Source organism: Rhinatrema bivittatum, chromosome 2 (genome assembly GCF_901001135.1).
Source record: "Rhinatrema bivittatum chromosome 2, aRhiBiv1.1, whole genome shotgun sequence".
NCBI classification, from domain to species: Eukaryota; Metazoa; Chordata; class Amphibia; order Gymnophiona; family Rhinatrematidae; genus Rhinatrema; species Rhinatrema bivittatum.
In genome coordinates, this window is record NC_042616.1 from 76,352,727 (window position 1) to 76,371,827 (window position 19,101).

Here is a 19,101-nt window from a genome sequence, read left to right on the forward strand (position 1 = left end):
TGCGTATCGCCCCCGATGAATGAATCGGTGGCGAGAGACAACATGGCATCAATGGCTGAGGCACTACCCCCGAAGGAGGAATGCAGAACGGTGTTTCTCCTCCCAATGAAGCTGTTTTCGGGGAGCGCACCGGAGCCATCGGAGACCAGGGAATCACCGGTGGAAGGGCAGTCATGAGTGCCCCCATCCGGGATAGCAGCGGTGCCAGAACTGCTGGAATCGGGTCGGTGACCGGTTCCACTCTCGGTGCCGGTGTCGGTGCCGGAGGAACCTGGAGTCATTGCATCGCCTTGTCGATGGCCTCCTGGATCAGCCGGTCCAGTTCTTCCCAGAGACCTGAGGCAATTAGCCCCGGCTCCATGACGGAAGAGGGAGGCTGAGGCACAGTTGGAGGGACCACCTTTACAGGCGGAATTGCGACTCCCAAACCCCGATCGGGTGAGAGTGGCCTCGATGTCCCGGTCACAGGAGTGGTCAGTGCCGTTCCTGGACGGGGCTTCTTCGGTGGTGGCTTGGACGGTGGCTCGGTCGATGATTTCGCTCCCTCAACGGTCCGAGATTTACGATGCCGATGGCGATGTTTCTCCCTACAATCCCCTCGATCTTGAGGGGGAGAAACGGGAGTCGATGGCCGTGAAGACGTCGATGGTGGGCGGTCACCAGACGGTGGTCAATACTGGTGCGACTTCGACGATGCCGGTTCCAATGACGTCAATGCGATGGACGGCGTCGGGGTGTGAGCACGGAAAAGGAGTCCCATCTTCTCCATTCTGGCTTTGCGACCTTTTGATGTCATAAGGGCACATTTGGTGCAAGTCAGGACATCATGCTCATGTCCTAAACACATTACACAGACTCCATGAGGGTCTGTGATAGACATGGTGTGAGTACAGTCCGGACACCAACAGAAACCCGACGCCATGGCCATAGAAAAAAATCGAGCCGCGGTACGGTCGACGGCCAGTGGGCCGCGAGGGCCAAACTCGACGGTAGTCGAGGAAAACGGTAAAAAACTTACCGGAGTACCACGGCCTGAGAAAAGTTAGAGGAGGGACCCCTGTGGGGCAATCTAATTTTAATTAACTCCGTGAGGAAAATTCCTGTCAGGAATCTCTTCAGAGCTCCTAAACCGCGAGGCTACTGCTGCACGGAAAAAAGAAGACTGAAGGGGGACCCCTGCTGGCTGCAGGGTTACTGCCATGCTGGGCATGCCCAGTAGGGGCCAGTCAAAGTTCTGGAAACTTTGACAGAAGTTTTCCGTGATTGGGCTCCATCCTGATGATGTCACCCATAGATGAGGACTACCATCCTGCTTGTCCTGTGAAAAAGCACCAATATATAAATAAACTATATTGAGCAAACATTTGCTTACTATTTGACGACTCTCCCAGCACTTATCATGGCGGTTTAGAGTTCTTTTTTCCGGCTAATGCACCAGAAATGCTCTCCACTCAGCTATTTATATAATCTATCTGTCACTCATACTAAATGATGTAACAAATCATTCTGTACTATTGGTTAGGCATGATGATCATGTAAAATTTCAGAAACAGTAAATATGTAGCTTATAACAAAGTGTACCAGTCTACTGCTACATATAAACCTCCAGGGTATACAGTGCTCAACCGATGGATCCATTGCTGTTCCTTATGAAGGTCAATTATATTACAGGTATCCTGATGATTGTGTGATTGAATAGTAGGTATAATTGGTACTTATTGTTATGAATTGTATATTCACCATAGTCCTAACATTTAAATAGAAGGGTCTACGTGATATAGAAGTTGATTAACTTGTAAGTTATCCATCTAAATGGCTTTGAATATTGACCTTGGAAAATTTCTGTTCTGGTTGTTTTTAATGGAACCTGAGCTGTTAATTATTACTCCGTTATATAACTGGAAAAATGTTCTTACAAGTTCCAAACTTGCTTTGGACATAAAGCTACTTGCAGGAATCAATCATAATGAAGAAAAAGAAACATTTCCATGAAAAACATTTTTAATATAAGCTTTTTATTTTTGTTCAGTCCTTTTATCCATTGAGCTTTTTCATGGTATTTTTCTGTTTGCCCTCTAACTAAGTTGACAGTAATGAAAGCTAAACATGCTGAATGTCAGACATTACTACTCTCAGCACTTAGCATCCTATATTCAAAATTCAAAGCACAACAGAAACAATATGCACTTTTATACTATATTATATATCTTGAGCATCTGGTAAGAAACATAGAAATGGCTATAACCCATTCACTGAAATGAAAAAGGACCCATTGCAAGAAAGTAGCATACAGTACATTCAACAATTATCATATTGAATCAATGTCATAGACAACTACGTGAGCTGAGAAGTACTGCATGTACTTTCTGAAAGAGGTGGGAGTCTCCAAAGGTATTTTCTATATGATTTGCATTGTATAATAGGAAACCTCAGCTGTGTGGAGGCAGAGCATTAAAAGAGATGCTGAGACACTCGAAAAGGACAAAAAAAAAGGAACATCATGTCCAATTGACTATTGAAACCTGATTGATACTGTGGCAAAAACAGAAATGTAAATTATTTGAGGGAGATGAGGACAGAAAGTCAGCATGAGGGGATGGAAACAGCAAAGCCTGCAAATTCAGGCGAAGCAGTATGTATCCCCCTGAGGAGGGAGAAACTATGCAGAAAGTAGATGGAGGATAGTAATCTGTCATAGATTTCTGATAACAGAGCATGTCATTATAAACAAAAATGTAGTAAGTTAAAGGTCAACTCACCGAAATTTGAGATATTTACGGTTTTGACTCATAATGTTTTCAAAATGGAATGAAAGAAAAACCAATGACATTTCGTTGGTTTTATTCTGTTTAAAAAAAAAAAAAAAATCCTCAGGCCAACACAAGGCTTCCCCAGGGCCTCCCCAGGCCAACCTGAGTATTCCCTGGGCCTAAGGCCTGGGACAACACTGAGACCTAAGTCCAACACCATGCCTGGCCCAAGATCAGGTCCCATCATGAAGGCCTAGGCCTGGCACCAGTACTTGACAGAGGTCAGGACCTATTGCCAAAGCCTCACCCAGATCTAAAACTGAGGCCCAGGCCCCAATTCCAGGGCCTGGCATAGAGACTGAGTCCCATCACCAAGACCTCAGTCTAGGCCTGGGCTCAAGCTCAAAAATGGGACCCAGCCTAAAAGCCAGGTCCCATTGCCAAGGCCTAAACCCAGGCCCAGGCTTGGAGGCTGGGTCCCCTCACTGCGATCTTGGCTTAGGCCTAAGCCTAGTGTTATTGTTTGTAAGGTTTTGGGTGGACCCTTGGACACTGTGGCAGATGACTGCGCCCACAGGGGGAAGTCCCGTGAGGGGCCACAAGTCAGGCTCAGCTTTAGGACACACAACACAGAATTATCTTTTATTAACAGAGTTGAGAAGCCACCAGAGGCGGCAGTAGTGGGTAGAGATGAAGCCCGGCTGGGCTTGTAGTCCCTCAGGACACTGGAACAGCAATCCCTCAATAGCTGTGCTGTAGTGGAGAGAAACTGAGATAGTGAGTACAGTGGAGCATACACAGGGTTCTGGTATGGAGCCTCGTTGGTTGATTTCTCACACAGCAGTCTCTCCCGGAAGGTAACACAGAAGCTGGAATAAAGGCAGGCCCTCGAGGAGCGAGTACCTGGTTCCAGGGAACAGCTCTGAGAGAATATAGATGGTAACTCACTGATGGTGTAGGCAGCGGTTTCTTCCAAGCAGAAGTGAGCTCAGGCAGCGAGTACGGGAACATGGACCCTCGAGGAGCGAGTACCGGTTCCAGACAGCGACCTGAAAGAAAAGAGGCCCCCGATGAGCGGGTACCCCGATAGAGTAAGTCCAATAAGGAGAGGCAGAGTAGCTAGGTACGGAGAGTAAATCCCATCCGTAAGGAGTCCCTTGCTAACTCGTTTAGCTAGCAAACAGTGTAGGCTTTTGTATTCGGGATGCGTGATGTCATCACAGAGGGATGCCCCTGAGGTTCACACCAAAGAAGGAATAAGAAGCAGGGCTGCGCGGCACGCGCGCCCTATGGCAGCTGAACAACATGGTGGGATGCAGCATCCAAGCAGGACCGGGGATGCCAGAGAGGACGGCAGGCAGATGCTGTGGCAGCCAGACATCCATCAACCGTGAGAGGAGTCGCCAAAGAGGTAAGGAGGGCGGAGCGGAGACGTTAGGCAGCGACAGTCATAACAATACCCCCCTTCCAAGGGTGGTCTCCTCTGCAGGTACCAGGTTTAGGCTTCAAAGGATGCACGAGATGAAATTGATGGAGTATCTCTTTATCAAGGATGTTAGCCTGAGGCTCCCAAGAGTTTTCTTCGGGGCCAAAACCTTCCCAAGAAAGAAGGTATTCATGTGTTTTACCTCGTCTTCGGACATCAAGAATCTCTTCGACCTTAAATTCTAGGTCACCTTCTGCATTGATGGCAGGTGGCTCCTGAGTTTTGGAAGATAATTCACTGAGTATGAGAGGTTTCAAGAGTGAAACGTGAAAAGCTTTGTGGATGTTTAGTCCAGGTGGTAGCTTCAGACTGTTAGTGATGTTGCCAAGACGTCGGAGGATTGGAAATGGTCCAACGTAGCGAGGAGCAAAACGAGTGGATGGTAACTTCAGTCTGAGATGTTTGGTAGATAACCAGACTTTGTCACCAGGTTTGAAGACAGGCGCTTGAGAATGGTGAGCGTCATAAAACTTCTTAGCACGGTCACTCGCTTTAACTAGCATGTCTTTCGTCTGAGTCCACAGGTTATGGATTTCATCAGCAGTAGATTGAGCTGCTGGGAACATCACTGAGAGCTTCAGTGGAAGTGGCGGTGTTGGAGAGCATCCATATACCACTTCAAAAAGTGTTGATCTAGTTGATGTTGCTGGATGAGAATTGATGGCGAATTCAGCACAAGGTAATAGTTCAGCCCAGTTATTCTGATGGCAAATCACGTAGGCTCGAATGAACTGTTTTAAGGTTCTATGCATCCGTTCTGTTTGGCCATTTAATTGTGGATGATAGGCTCAAGTGTAGTCTAAAGAGATGTCGAATAACTTGCACAAGGCCCCCCAGAATCTTGCTGTGAATTGAGATCTTCGGTCTGAAACAATGTGTCTTGGTAGGCCATGAAAGCGAAAAATGTGCGATATGAAGAGCTTTTTCTGGTCTGCAAGTGTCCACTCCTGGTCTGTGGAAAAGTTGGCAGCCCGACATTTGAACCCTCACCCCCTTTCTCTTTCTTCAATATTTCTAGATCCATCCATATATTCTATTCTGTAATTAGATTGGGGTCCACTTCTCTTCCATTTTGTACTCCTGACATAAGCCTGTTCTTCTTTTTTAATCATCTATTAAATTTGTTTCCATTAAATACAACAAAATAAGGAATAAGAACAAAATTTAAAAAATTCAAGTTTAAAATATATAAGTTAAGTCCATTGTTTCAAATTTAACAATTACAGAATTCGCAAAATCCATTTTGGCTACAACTAAAACTTTCAAACTTGCAAAGCCAAACAGAAATATGTTAAAGGTTAGTTCTTGAGTCTTTATAAAGAGAAGTCTTAATATGCTCCTGTAAACTCAATAATCAACGTTCTTATTTCCCCCCATGGAACTAGGTACAATAGTCTCTGAATTTCTTTTTGCTTTTGTATAATGCAACAGAGAAAAATCAGAGGCTTGAGCACTCTCCCGCTGCAATTTTAGGAGAACCAGACACTCCCCCAGCATTCCGGACAAGCCTCTGAGGCCACAGCTCCATCAATGTCATTTTCCCCATATCGGCCTTGCCTTTCTCATGATGGGAGTCTGGTAAAACTCCTCTTGATGCAGCGAGGCTGGTGTCAGAGTGAGCTCTGTGTGCCCTGCAGCAGCACAGCATTCTTGCTGCAGTCTACCTGCACTTGGGCCTTAGGATGATCTGGGGAATTCCCCTGGTGAGGGCACACATCCTCCTGAAATGTGCCCTCATCAGCCTCCACAGCTGCCACCGCTCACACCAGCTCCTCGCCAGACACAGACACCACTGCCAAGGAGCAACTCTGCAAACCCCTCAGGGGGTGAAGCAACTCAAGGAATCATCATTAACTTTCCTTCGATAAGGCAGGAGAAGACTGCCTGTAGCCCTTGGAGGTTTGTTGCATCTCCAGACCTGTGGCCAGATTAAAGCTGGGAGGTGAGGCTGACGAGCCCACATCTCCCAGGTCTTGTGCCCCAGAGAGCTCTTCTTCAATTTAAAAAAAAAAAAAAAAAAAAGGTAACCTTAGCCATTAGGAAAGTAAAGGTAGAAGAATACCACCAGCACAACTGCTCAAACTTCCTTCTTGGTTTTGCCCTCCACACTAAGTTTCTTCTCTGATTCCTTCTTCAGTGAACATCTCACAAAAGTTGGGTATTTTTTCAGTATTTCTGCTTTTTCTTTTCAACCTCCATACATTCTTCCCTATTCCTCTCAGTCCAATAAGCCCAGCCCCCTGTAATTCTGTCGGTCTGATATAGAATCTAAAAAGCGAATAGTTTTTTTTCACTTGGCTTTGCTGCCTTAACTATTTATTTCTATAGTTGTACATTTCTATCATTACCACCTTCCCTGTTTCCCTCAGCATTTACAGATATTTCTCTGCCCTCCTCTTCCTGTGACTCCTTTTAAATGCCAGTGGGGCATTATTTAAATATAGCTAACTATGTAAGCTAGCCAGATAAGTCTTATCCGGCTAATTATCATGAGATATTCAGCAGCGCGGCAATGCCACTGAACATTCCTGGATAAGCATAAACGTTAGCTGGATAAGCTTAACCGCTAACTTTAGGGGACCTGCTATATGGTACGTCTAGCTTATTCGATTAAACATCGCTATTTCTCCGGCTAAGGGCTGGATTTTCTAAGTTCGCAGAACTTAGAAAATCTGGTGGTCACAGGGGGTGGGGGAGGGGGCGAAATGGGGGGGCAGTCCTGCGCTAGCCGGTGCGATCGCTGCCGGTGTCGCGCCCAATAACTACACCATAAAAGGTGTAGTTATTGGGCACGAAATAGACAGCGAAAAGGCTCCTTACCTTTTCGCTGTCCGCGCCATCCTCGCAGAGTCGGCCCCGGTGACGTCCCGATGCCTCCTCTTACGGGGCCGACTCCGCCCCGATGTAGGTAGCGCAGAAAATAAGGCGCTAAGTTAGCTGGAAAAGTGCCACCAATGTTACACCCACTGGCAGCCCACTGATTATCTGGCCACTTAGCCGAATAAATCCAACTTATCCAACTAATTAGCATTTGAATATGAATCCTAGCCTTTTAATCTTTCCTTTTCAGACATCTCTTTTGAAACCATACTTGTCTCATTTTTCTCATGTTGTTATATACTTTCCTAATATAAAGATTTGTGTCCCTTACAATAATTCTTTTAGTACCACTCAGGGCTTTTTTCTGACAGTATGTGACAGTATGTAGTACCAGCACCTTTCTTTCCCCTCCCTAATCCAACCCCTCCCTTACTGAGAAATGACAGTAAGGAAGGGGTTGGATTAGGGAGTGGAGCAGCTCTTCTCTTCTCTGCTCTATTCTGTCTGCTCTGGCAAGAAGCAGAGGGGAGTTCTCTGCAGGGCATTAAGCAACAGAGTTGGGCAACAGCTCTGTATGCCATGACCAAGGATAATACACAACATCATTAGAACATGGTAATTGTCTATAGGCTATCCATGCATAGTATTTTAATACTTACATCACACTGTTCACTGTGGGGCAAATTTTCAAAGGGTTACGCGCGTAACATACGTGCATCACCCTTTAAAACCTCTCCTGCACGCGCTGAGCCTATTTTGCATAGGCTCGGCGATGCACGCAAGCCCCGGGACGCGTGTATGTCCCTGGGCTTTGAAAAAGGGGCGGGAAGAGGGCGGAGTGCCGATCCGGGGGCGGTCTGGGAGCGGGATCGAGGTCTCTGGCATGGCAGCTGTGCCGGGGGAATCGCGCACCGGTAGCCAGCCAGAGGCAGGCGTAAATAGGACAACAAATGTAGGGGGGGGGGAATTTAGGTAGGGCTGGGGGGCAGGTTAGATAGGGGAAGGGAGGGGAAGGTGTCAGAGGGAACAGGGAAAGCCATTAGGGTTCCCCTAGGGCTCGGAGTGCGCAAGGTGCACAAATGTGCACCTTGCGCATGCCAACCTTGGATTTTATAACATGCGCGCGGCTACGCACGCATGTTATAAAATCGGGCATAGATTTGTGCGCGCCGGGTTGAGCGCACAAATCTACGCGCTCGCGTAATTCTGAATATCCGGCCCTGTGTCTCTTTTACTATTTATCTTCCTGATTCCTCCACCCAGAAGGAGGCAGTGCTGCAGGCATGGCACTAAGTACAGCGTTTTTGTATGACTGATGCACCCCTTGCAAACAATACCCTGCATTTATGATGCACTGTAGATCTGGAGTACCTCCAAGTCAAGCCCCACTTATGCAAACTCCAAATAAGATGATGGCAGGTACCAACAAGGAGACATTATTCATGTAATTAAAGGTAGGAGCCCTTTTAAGAATTGGCACACTCTACTGATGAGAGAAATTTATGTTGCTGTTTTATAAACCCTGCTCTTTTTCTCTCATTCCTAATAAATAGTATCACTGATTCACTGTGTCAATTGAATCACAGCAGATATTCCAGTGCCGGTCATTTTTATTACAGTACCTGTATTGAGATGAGTTATTGAAATTGATGTGCCTAGGATCCAACTTTTTCAGCAAAATCCTTATGATATTGATGAAAAGGAGAAAACTGACCTGTGTAAATGTAATTTGTAAAAGAAAAAAGAGAGAAACAGACAAAATTTCATGTTACTCTTGTTTATTTTACATGATTTTTGGTTTAGCAGTTTTTCCTGATCATTTGGGCTCCCAGATCAATCAGAATGGCTAAGGTGCCAGATGTCATATTCCTTTATTTGCAATTAGTGGCCAGAGTTTCATCCTCCATTCTTAACTCACCCATCTAGCCTAGCCATCACAAGAACAATTCTTAGGGCCTACAGATCCTGACTCTCCCTAGAGCCTTGTCTGTACCCTGAGTTTAGCCCCTAGTCACACATTGTGAAATGACCTAGACTTCCTCCTCCAAAGGACAATGAATGCTGTCTTCAGAGCATCCCCAGCCGCTGCTTGTCCCAAGGAACAGGAGTCAAGTTCAGGAATTGAACATGCAGTAGGAGGTAGATATTCAGCCACTATCCGACTGGCTTACTTAGCTGAGATATTAGCGGTGTGGCCGTGCCGCTGAATATACCCTTCTATCTGAAAGTTAATCATATAAGTTTAACTGACTAAGTTTAGACCTGATCAATAGCAAGTCTAAATTTATCTAGCTAATTTATCCAGATAAGCAGCCATGCCCTGGAGCACCCCATCCCACCCATCACTTAGCCGGCTAACTATTTAGTTAGCCGGCTAAATGGCAGATGTTGAATGTGGCTGAATATTCAAATAGCGCCATTAAGCCACATATGTAAACCGATATGATGTGCAAACGAATATCAGTGTATAAAAACTTTAAAATAAATATATAAATAAATAAATAAATAAGTCTGAATCCCTGGGTTTCTCACAATGCAATGCTACTTCTGGTCCATAAAGCTTTCCCCATTCTGTTATGTTTTAGAACCAGAACATATATAATACCATTAAAAGCAACATTATCTGGTACTAAATTATCTGGAAAGCTCAACTAACCGACATCTTGCCTAGGTAGCATCTTGTGGAAGTTGCGGGCAGGAAATGACAGGAAGGGGAGGGGTTGGATTAGGAAGCAGAGTAGCTTTGCTTTGCTCTGCTCTGTCCACTCTAGCATCATCTCTCCTCTTCTGTTTCCTGCAAGATACAGGAAGGATGGAGAGGACACGGGGAAATGACAGGATGCAGATGCCTCTCAGGTAACCTGCATATTTGATTAACCTACATAGCCTATTCCCCAATGCATAACGGATAATGGGGTTTTTACTGTACTAGTTATCCTTTAATGTTATTTAAATAATAAAATAATAGACATTGCCATTGAGATAGTATCTTCTTCACACAGATCACACAGCATGCCACACTCCATGATGTTAACTTTATCTTGAAAGCAATGTCCATCATGGCAAGGGTTAGAAAACTGGGAATCCATCAGTTTTAGCAGCAGTTCTGCCATTGCTTCTCTGTGTGATTCGGGCAACCTATTTTACCTCTCATGTATTTGCTTACTGAACTGCAACTGGACAAAAAGAATTCCTTTAATTGTAAACTTTCTGTGAGGCAGGGGATGGGCTGTATTGTATAGCTCCTTGTGCATTGATGAAACTCAAAAACAAAATATGTATAGATATTGCCAAATGAATGAAAACGTTTTCTGACAATGGGATGTAAAACTTTTGGAGATCAGTTATGATATGATAAAAAAATACGTGGAAATATATTAATTCTGCTGGGTATAGTCATTTGGTTTAAAATCCAAATCATATAAAATTATAATCCAAAAAAATAGATACATTATCAAATGGCAATCCATTAAAAACAAAATTTATTAAAAGAAACATTGCAAGAAAGTTCCCAGAATTGATGCAATGTGGTAATGGCATGCCAATCACCCCAGGGAATAAAGTCTCAGATTGACCAATATTAAAAGTGATGAGATTTATCTTGAGAGCCATGGTATATCCAGTCTTTTTAATAGGTAACAAGAAGGATTTTTTTTTGTTTGCTTAACCTTATTAGCAATAGAATCTTTAATAAGTTTTCTCTTTGGATTACTGATAAAGGCGGATGATTGCCTACGATGGGCTTCTAACTTTCTTTTCCATCAGATCCTGTTGCTTCCTGCATTGTATCCACATATTCAAGCAAAGCCGGAATGGCCTCTCCAGCCCAGGCAACTGATTTTGGAGATTCTGAGTTTCCAACGCTGCCTAACATCTGAAAATTTACTTAAATCTAGTCAGCTGCAGCGTATACATCATATAGATAGTTAGACTTAAGCCAGCTTTCTCTGTGCACAGGGATAGATGTGGAATTTAAAATCAGTGGTAGCTAGGTAAATCCTCACCACCAATCATCACCACCACTTCCTCGACCCAACAGTTCCAAGGATGTCCACATTTTGAGTAGCTAAATAAGCCACCGAGTAAAGACAGCAATATTTGCCACTCAGAAGTGGAACATTTTCTAAACTGTATATCTAGCCACCCAATCCCATAGTTAGGCAGCTAGATTGTTTAGAAAATGGACCCCCAATGCCTTTAGTTGTCATTTCTTATGTCAAGGAAAAGGGCTAATACTCTGCATATCAGATTACCCATGCAATAACATAAAATGGACTCAGTGAGGTCAGTATTCAAAATTTTCAGCTAAAGCTAACCAAATAGGTTTACAGCTGAAAAGTTCCCTAAATTAGCAGGCCAAAATTTGATTGCTAGAATTAGTAAAGTTGGGTTTCCCAGATAAAGTTAGCCATTAGCACTGAAAATCAGTTATCTGGTTAAGTAAAAAAAAAAACAACTGTCTAGTGCCAATCCCCCTCCCACCAGGCTGATATTGGAATGAACTCAGTACACTTTTGTTACATATTGAAGGGGAAGATGGGAGCAAGATATCCTTAGACTTTTTAAAATCGGGGGGTAGAAAAATCAGGCACCACATTGCATTTTTTTTAATAATTATATCAATGGGACAGACATTGGAGCAATCTTGCAGGGACACTTTAAAAAAAACAAAACGTATTATCCTGGAGGGAGGGGATCTTGTGCCAGACAGAAGCTGTGATTTTATGGCCAACCAGAGTTACCTGGGTTATTTTGTCCAGTCAATGCTGAATATCAGTGCTGACCAACCAAAGTTTAACCATGACCTAGGAGTGCTCCTAAACTGCAATTTTCCTAAATAAAATGTTTGCCAGTCAGTGGCAGGGGTGGGGCGGAAGAGAGAAATGTCAATGTTTTCAATGTCCGGCTAACTCCCAAAATTAACCAAACCTTTTAAATATCAGTCCCAATGTAAAACATGCTACTTACCCCAATAGACAGAGTAATAGGGCCTCTGATTATCCACCAAGAGGGTGAGCCTTCATTATCATCCCAGCATCTGTAAAAGCACAATTATCCTAATTTAGTTACACATTTATGTTTTAGTGAAGTGCTGCAAGGAGGCGATACTGCATTTTGGAAAAACTAGTGTGGCCCATATGCCACAAAATGTATAGGATTCTCTATTTCTAAAAAAGGTGCATGGAAAAGTGGATATTTTCCCCTCATGGGGCGTCTGAACATGTTCCCCAGGATGTGGAGAGTGCAAAAGGTTACATTGGAAGTAGAGTAAGAAAGTTCCAATGCTTACAGGTCATCTTTTGGTCAGAGGACGTTACCTGCCCTTCCTGACGGACAGCGGGGGCACGGCCCTCATGGACTCGGTCAGTGAGCAAAAGTAATAAAAACCCTGACTCTACTGAGTCTGGGACTGCTCCAGATTGGAAGGGATCTGTCATCCTCTCCCAGGGTAACAGAAGGGAATGGCAAAGAGTGGGGCAGAGATTTTCTCCCCAAATCTCAGGAAGCCTGAAGGAAAAGAACTAAAGTGTGCAATACTATTTGAAAATCTGAAGAAACCTGGGCTTGCTTAACTGTGGTGGGGCCCGGTTTGGACCAGGACTCAAACTACACAAGCAGGGGCTTGCTGCAGGCAGGGCTGGGAGGATTCCTGTCTGCTACATCAGAGGGAGTCCTTCCTAGAGCTGAAGAAGACTCTGAGAGTAACTGCTTTAATAATGGAAAGAAAAAGAGGGCCAGGATAGGCCCGATCAGATACTGAGGGAAGGGAAGAAACAAAGGAGTGACTGTTGCTAACAGAAGAAAGGATGTGAGTGAGAAGCAAGAAGCATTTTTCTATGTTTTGAGGAGGGAATCTCTGTGATTTTGTTTACTTATGACTCCTGGTGTTTGTCAGCACGTTTTGTTCTGAGGGCTCTGCAGTAAATTATCTTTATGTTGGAGCACAACTATTGACTGGACCCTTGGTTTCTTTATCTGGAGTGACCTTGGCCCAGTGCTGGCCCTGCAGGTTATCCTGCCCCCCGGCTTACAGTCCCCGAGACTTGATCCCCCACCTTGGGAGCGTGACCCCAGTGCTCCCCAAGGCAGGGAGGTTGACCCAGAGTGGAACAGGGGTTACACTAGGCTTAATATGACTTCTAACATATCTGTTATTCTCTGCTACCACTGCAAACGTTTAAACTGTGAATTAAACGATGTATTGCAAAGTTGTCTAACAAATAACAGGACTTGCACCTAAATAGTCTTAATTTGAACCAGGAATTGCCAGAGTTCAAATCTCCAAAGACTGGAAAACTGTGAGTTGTGGGTTTTACTACATAAGCTTGTACGTTAGTTGCCCAAAAAGAAAAGTACGGCAACTAGAGATCTCTCAGTTTTGTTTTTTACTTCATTTATAGTATTTTTGGTTCTTTAGCACAATTTTATTTATTTTACTACAGAGAATGTTATGTTTGCAAACTGATCTTCTGGTTCCGTATTCATTTGCCTATATATATATATATATATATATATATATATATATATATATATGTGTGTGTGAAGTATTCTGCTGTTTCTAAGCGTATCGTATTCATTTAGTAAAGTTTTATTGAAATATATTCGTTCAGGGTAATTTTCAAGGGAAAATGTTAATGTAACATATGTAGCAATTTTCAAAAGCCCATTTACTCACGTTAAGTGCACTTAATGCAGGCAAATCCTACTGACAATTCAATAGAATATATGGTAGCAATTTTCAAAGGTTCCAATATACTCAGTGTTAGAGCTTGGTCAGTAGCTCTAACAGAGGCAGCGCTGAAAATGTAAGCTTGAATGTAAATTTATGCTTCCAGCAGTGCCTCTGTTAGAGCAGCGCTGAATTCACTGGGAGGTGGAAGTGGGTCCCTTGCTCCTGGCAGGGAAATTTAAGGTAGCGCGGGGGAGGGGGGGGAAGGGGGAGAGGGGGAGGAGTGGTATGGGGAAGGTCAGGGGGTTGCCAGCACAACATATCAACACTGCAGATGGGTGGGGGGGGGGAAGGATCAACCCGATCTTAATAACTTTATCCTCCATTGCCTCAGATACAAATCTAAGACCTCATTTACTAAGCATTTTTCCCATAGACTCACAATGTGAGAAAAACCTTAGTAAATCAGGCCCATAGACTGTAAGCCCTCTGGGGATAGGGAAATGCATACAGTACCTGAACATAATCCATTTTGAAGCACCGAAAAGCAGAATATAAAACAAAATAAATGAAATGAAATGAAAATAACAGGAATAGTTTGCAAAAACCAGGCCAGGGGTCTGGCCTACAAATCCAGGGACTTTTACAGTATTATGAGACGTTTGAGGGGTGCAGGAAGCACAGCCCAATATGGCCATGTATGATGTTTTGGGATGGCTGGACCGCCGGGCCTTATATATCTTTTAAAGATATCTTGTTATGTAACAAGTTATCTGGTCACACAAAGCTAGATAACTTACAAATTTACCCGGCTATGTTCAAATATATGGGCCAATGCAGTAAAGTGCGCTCAGGCCAAGTGCACCGTTAGCCCCCGGATGGCCGCACGTTTTCGGCACGCTGTTTTTATCCCTTATACAGTAAGGGGTAATAGCATGTGGAAAACGCAGGGCCAACCCCCCCGAAACTGATGGGCCTATTAGTTATTCCCGCGCGATACAAAAAGTAAAATGTGCAGCCAAGTTGCACATTTTACTTTCAGAAATTAATGCCTGCCAAAGGCAGGAGTTAATTTCGGCTGGCACCGGGAAAGTGTACAGAAAAGCAGATATTAAGTCGGAAGCCCCAAAAATAAAAAAAAATAAAAAATAAAAAAATTGTAAATTTGCCCATGGCCCGCGGGTTGGAAGATGGATGCTCAATTTTGCCCACATCCGTTTTCCGAACCTGTGGCTTTCAGCGGGTTCGAGAACCGACGCTGGTTAAATTGAGCGTCGGCTGTCAAACCCGCTGACAGCCGCCGCTTCTGTCAAAAAGGAGATGCTAGGGACTCTTTAGTGTTCCTAGCGCCGTCTTTTACCACGGGCCCTCATTTGCATATTGTTTCTTCCTGAATCGCGCACCCAGGATAGTGGCCTGAGTGTGCGTTGAGAGAGCCGGCACTCACCGGCTCTCCCGAGGGTTTTTCTGTATCGTCCCGATAGCCAGTTAGGTTCTTATTTTATCCAGCCACATGTAGCTGAATAGCTTTCATATTGGTTAATATATTCCTGCTGAATCTATGAGACAAGTTTTCCGGCTATCTAAATATGACACCCACAATTTGTATCTGCTTCAATGCAGGTAAAAAGTTTATGGTTACAAAAGGACCCATATTCTGCACTCACCCACATTTTCAAAGGGAAACTCTACAAGGAGCACACTTTGGTACTGTCCTGTCCTAAAAAATGCCAAGGCAAAATACGAATTTCTGTGAATTCAGAAAGTTAGTGAGCTAGGGAACATCACATGGTGGTGCAAGAAGCAGACAGGCAGATGACAGATAGTTAAACTGGGAAACTGGAAACACAAGGCAGAAATAAGTGCATGGAGAGATACTCGAGCAGAGAGAAACTCATGAAAATCAGACATTAAGGAAGAGGAATAACACGGCAAAGCACAGTTAGGGAGAAAAGATTAATGAGCCAATTCATTAAAATACAAGCTGATACGTTTTTAGGGTTGAGGCACTAAATTTTGTTAGCATTCTTACTAAAATTGCTTTTAATATTCTATTCATTAAGATAAAGATATGCAGAGTATGCAATCACTAAAAAAGTGACATGGTTTAGTAACACCCCTGCTAAAGTTCATCATGCATGCAAGAGGATGTACATTAAAACTGAGAATTTCAGAGGCAGGAGTGATGCCCAATCGCTCCTGCCCACTATCTGTGCCAGTTAATATGTGGGCTATGCCATGCAGGGCCGGTGGGAGCTTTAGGCAGACTAGGCTGCTGCCTATGGTATAGGAAGTGGGCAGAGTGGCAACGGCAGATGAGAGGGTACCATTTTTTATAAGAGCAGAGAGGCTAAGGATATGACAGGGAGCTGGAAGTATGGTGGTCCGGGTTTTGTGCAGTTCAGAGAATCGGAGACGTCACCACCTAGGATGGTTGCAGACCCTTGTACTGCCACTGGTGCCACAGCTCCACTAGCTCCCATTATTTACTCTGCACAGGTGCTTGAGCCAAATAGCATGAGCGTATTGGAAATAGCACATGGTAATGCTATTACCCATGACCACTCGCTATTCCTATTAGCATGAACTAATTGTAATTAGTCCGCACTATTTGTCATTAATGTAGGCTATTGGCCTACAGTGCCTGTGCAGAGTGGCCAGCAAACATATATACTGGATGGACAAAAACACTACAGGAACCAACTGCAGGCAACTGTATATATATTAGGGATGTGAATCGTGTGATCGATCGTCTTAACGATCGATTTTGACTGGGGGGGGAGGGAAATCTGATCGTCATGTTTTGGTTTTTTAAAAAATCGTAAAAAATCGTAAATCGGGGGAGGGCGGGAAAACCGGCACACCAAAACAACCCTAAAACCCACTCCGACCCTTTAAAACAAATCCCCCACCCTCCAGAACCCCCCCAAAATGTTTTAAATTACCTGGGGTCCAGTGGGGGGGTCCCGGCACGATCTCCCGCTCTCGGGCCACGGCTGCGTTAATAGAAATGGCGCCGGTGGCCCTTTGCCCTTACCATATGACAGGGCAAAGGTAGCACCGGCGCCATTTTGGTTCCTGTCACCCGACGTCACGAGTGCAGGAGATCGCTCCCGGACCACGCCCACGGGTACTTGATCCCTTAGAGCAGGGAGACTCAGTGGTATTGACTCAGTATGGAGAGCTCCGGTGTGGAGGACTACCGGTTTGGTACAACAGGTAACATCGCCCAGTAAAGGCTCTCTGTGAATAGACGATAGGAGTAATGGAATCTTCAAAGTGGTGAGGGAAATCCTCAAATGTTCCACAAGTCATCGTAGAATAAAATTACCTCCTGCCCCTGAGTCCACCAGGGCAAGGATTTGGAATTCCAGCGGTCCGCAGATCAGAGAGACAGGGAGAGAGAGCAGAGGAGAGGACGTAGTAAGGCCTAAGAAAAGTCCTCCCGCAGGACTTAGGCCCATCCATTTCCCGGACAGATGGGACATGTTTGGACTGCATGACCAGTTTGTCCACAATACATGCACCAACCATTCCTCTTCCGAAGTCTTCTCTCTTTGGATGTCAGGTGACTGCGACCAAGTTGCATCGGTTCTTCACCACTGGCAACAGGCATTACAGGAACCATCCTGAGTGCAGGCTTAGCACAAACTTCTTTCTGAACAGGTCCTTTACCAGGCTTGAGTTCTTGCACCTTATCATGAAGCCAGTGATCAATTCTAGTAGCTAAGGCCACTAGCTCATCCAGCAAGTCAGATGTCTCACGTGCGGCTAGCTCGTCCTTCAAGCGGGAATCCAAACCTCTGAAGAAGAGGGTTTTAAGGCATCTAGGGTCCCAAAATAATTCGGTAGCAAGAGTCTTGAACTCTATAGCAAAATCAGCCAGTGGTCGGTTGCCTTGCTTCAGGTCCACCAAAGCAAAACCAGCAACAGTGTGTCGGGCAGGATCATCAAAAACGGATTTGAACAAGTCCATAAATCCGTCAATATCCTGGAGTATCGGATCTTTGCGTTCCCAAAGCGCAGAAGCCCAAGACAAGGCCCTTCCATCAAGATAAGATAGAATGTAAGTAGTCTTGGCGTAGGCTGTAGGGAAGTGAGAGGGCTGTAATGCAAAATGCATGCAGCACTGGTTTAAGAAGCCTCTAGTTCTTTGAATCTCCCCAGAGAAACGAACTGGAACAGCAAGAGGCACAGTAGTCTTTACAGTTACTTCAGGTAACTGACCTTCATTACTGGAAGTAGAGCCTTGATTCTTCTGTGCGTGCAGCTAATGAAACACAGTAGTGAGTTTCTTCAATGTGTCTTGTTGTTCAGCAATGCGCAGGGCCAGGCCTGGGATGGCCTGCAAGGCATTGAGCTGAGCTGAATCCATGGAGTTAGCAATCTGTTATGGTTATTGATGTTTGGATGGATCCTTGGACACTGTGGCAACTGACAACGCCCACGGGGGGCAGTCCCGTGAGGGACCACAGTGTCAGGCTAGACTCTGGAAACACAAACACAGATTGAATCTTTATTTAAACAGTTTTGGAAACCACCAGAGGTGGCAGTAGTGAGTAGTAGCTGTTGAGCCTGGCTGGGCGAGTATCCCACAGGACGCTGGAACAGCGAATCCTCTGCTTGGCTGTGCTGTTGTGGAAAGAGACTGAGAGTTATGAGTACACAGTGAGAAATATACAGAGTCCCCGGTAGAATAAGTGAAGCTCTGAGACAGGGAGAGCAGGCCCTCGAGGAGCGAGTACCTGATCCCTTAGAGCAGGGAGACTCAGTGGTATTGTACTCACACAGCGAGTCCACTAGACAAGAGGTCTGGCACTGGAACAGAGGGCAGGCCCTCGAGGAGCGAGTACCTGGTTCCAGGGAAGCAGTACTGTGGAATAGATGGTAGTTATACTCACAGATGGAAACTGTTAGTGAAGTCTTCCATATAGAAAGGTTTGTAGATGCAGGCAGCGAGTCAGGGAACATGGGCCCTCGAGGTGCGAGTACCGGTTTCCTGATAGCATCTGAAAGAAGCAGAAGAGGCCCCCGAGGAGTGGGTGCTGCATTAGCAATAAGAGTTCCAAATAATGCTGGAGTGGCAGAGTAGCTTCGGTACGGAGAGCGAATCCCATCCATAGAGTTACCGTTGCTAACTCGATGAGCTAGCAAATAATGTAGGCTTAAATATCCGGGCAGCGTGATGTCATCTCAGGGGGCCACCCCCTGAGGTCCGCACCAACGAGGAAACAAAGATGAGGGCGAAGTGCGTGTGTGCGCCCTATGATACCTTGGAAGAGCATGGCGGGAAGCAGCACCAAAGCCGGTCCGGGGACGCCGGAGAGGTCAGCAGACAGACGCCGTGGCAGCCAGTAGTTCAAGGTGAGCAGGAG

At 45.0% G+C, this 19,101-nt stretch overlaps 1 protein-coding gene across 1 annotated transcript in view; it reads right to left on the reverse strand.

Moving 5' to 3' along the window:
• GHRHR (growth hormone releasing hormone receptor) overlaps window positions 1–19,101 on the reverse strand; it is a 137,564-nt gene that overhangs the window by 67,266 nt on the left and 51,197 nt on the right. The window contains exons 9-10 of the mRNA XM_029587025.1: window positions 12,025–12,094; window positions 8,679–8,770 (exon numbers count right to left, since the gene is read on the reverse strand). Coding sequence (XP_029442885.1) covers window positions 8,679–8,770; window positions 12,025–12,094 — 162 coding nt within the window. The remainder of the gene's footprint in view (window positions 1–8,678; window positions 8,771–12,024; window positions 12,095–19,101) is intronic.